This window comes from Egretta garzetta, unplaced genomic scaffold (genome assembly GCF_000687185.1).
Source record: "Egretta garzetta isolate BGI_Z169 unplaced genomic scaffold, ASM68718v1 C8914210, whole genome shotgun sequence".
Lineage (NCBI taxonomy): Eukaryota > Metazoa > Chordata > Aves > Pelecaniformes > Ardeidae > Egretta > Egretta garzetta.
Window position 1 is genome coordinate 847 of NW_009269835.1, and position 1,703 is coordinate 2,549.

The following is a 1,703-nucleotide window of genomic DNA, read 5'->3' on the forward strand; positions in this document are numbered from 1 at the left end:
CAAGCTTGCTTTAACTTTCGCTGTGGCTTCACCAGCTCTATGTGTACTGCTGTACCAAATTTATTGCCCAGCAGCGCTGTCTGGCTGCAGCAGCTCGCCTGGGACAGGAACGGGACAGCTCTGGGGAGGCTTCACCCGCATCCTGCCACTGGGCCTGAACAAACGGCACCCGCACTGCGGAGCTGCCCCTCTGCTCCCCTCCAGCCTCGCAGAGGTGACTACGCTGCTGCTGACACGCATTATTAGGCTGACGCACTTGTTCAACGCTTGCTTTAACAATGAGAGGTTGCTAACTGGAGCAGTAAAATCAAAGCAAAAATGTATTGAAGACATAGTGTCTTGCTTAAATACATGTGAAAACAGAGGGTTTTTTCATTAATGTTATAGGAAGACATACAGTAAAACAATTAATGGCCCTTTTCTAGACTATAGATCACCAAAAAAATTCAACAAAACATTTGCCCTCTTACATTCATGTCCTGGCTCTCCTCTTCTGGATCATCTCTGTCCACTCTGAGCACCTGCAGGGGCACATTAGTCTCTCCGTGCTTTAGGATGCTTTTATCAACATTTTCCATTCGTTGTTTTTCAGTTGTAACTTTAACTTTCAGCATATGAAAAGGCGTTGGCACTTCACCCACATTAAGAGACAGAGGCTCCCCCTCAAATATCATCCCCTCACATTCGCCCTCCTTAAAACCAGGGGGCTGGTAGTCAGATGGTGTAACTGCAGAAAAGAATTAATGGTGTCAGAATGAAACACGTTCTGGTAAAACTAATGTTCACTTGTGCAGCTAAAAGACTCCTTTTCCCTTTAAATACAAAGAGCTACTAAAAAAAAAAAATTGTGTGTGTGGGGAGGAGAATAATCAATACTCAGCTTGTGCTAAATGAAGTTCTTTTCCCCCTACGCAACAGGCAAAACCAATTTAAGCTTTTTGAAACAGTTTATATATGCAAAGAGATGAGCTAGAAGCTCTGATTCTTCATCACAAAGCAAGAATACATTCTGAAGGCAGAGCTAGCGTCAGCCATTTACAGTCATCCAACCTAGAACTAGTCTGGCAAACATGTTACATCCTAGCATACTCGGGAAAACTCCACTGGTTTTTAAAACACTCTGAAATCCTTGCTCCAATGAAGTCAGTGACAAGATTGTGTTCCTACAGTGAGATCAAATCCCCTCCTAGATTCTAGAAATTGTCATGAGAAACAGGCAAAGCAACATCATTTAACAAGTCCCAGCAACCGTAAAGATTACATATTAAAATATTCCTTTGAATTGTTTCCCAATGTCTGAACACAGTGGATAAGCAAGGAAATACAGAAATACTACCTTCATCGTAATAAAACAGCTTCATAGTCAGGCAAACATCATTTGGTAATGGACTCAGGTTTTGCATCAGAACATAAATCTTGCGAATGAGGAGGATACTTGCTTTCTTGGTGTCTGCACAGGTAATTGTGGAATCATTCCTTTTGTCCTTACTGAAAATGGACAAAGCATTCAGATTTTTTTTATACAGTGAGCTGTTTCTGGTATTAAGATACACAACTGCTTAAGAGACTATGAATGTCAGAAGCATTTAGTGCCCAACGTCTGAGATTACGAGCACTGCAATTCCCAATACCCTCGAAGCGACCTGCGCACTCTCTGCCTCTTGGAAGATCAAATCCTGAGCCAGGGACATCACAAAAGCGTT

At 42.4% G+C, this 1,703-nt stretch overlaps 1 protein-coding gene across 1 annotated transcript; it reads right to left on the minus strand.

Moving 5' to 3' along the window:
• Positions 1-422: 422 nt before the first annotated feature.
• LOC104133968 (HORMA domain-containing protein 1-like) lies at positions 423-1,611 on the minus strand. Its single transcript, XM_035902790.1, has 2 exons — positions 1,337-1,611; positions 423-727 (listed from the first exon to the last, which is right to left on the minus strand). Exons 1-2 carry the CDS (start codon positions 1,401-1,403, stop codon positions 447-449), a joined length of 348 nt encoding a protein of 115 aa, XP_035758683.1. The 5' UTR covers positions 1,404-1,611; the 3' UTR covers positions 423-446.
• Positions 1,612-1,703: the final 92 nt, after the last annotated feature.

What these genes read in the sequence shown, in the direction of transcription:
- LOC104133968 (XM_035902790.1), bottom strand. Translation starts at nt 1,403, where the DNA reads ATGCAAAACCTGAGTCCATTACCAAATGATGTTTGCCTGACTATGAAG. An exon ending in GCTGTTTTATTACGATGAAG is followed by an intron (nt 728 to 1,336) that starts GTAGTATTTCTG and finishes TCTTTTCTGCAG; the next exon opens with TTACACCATCTGACTACCAG.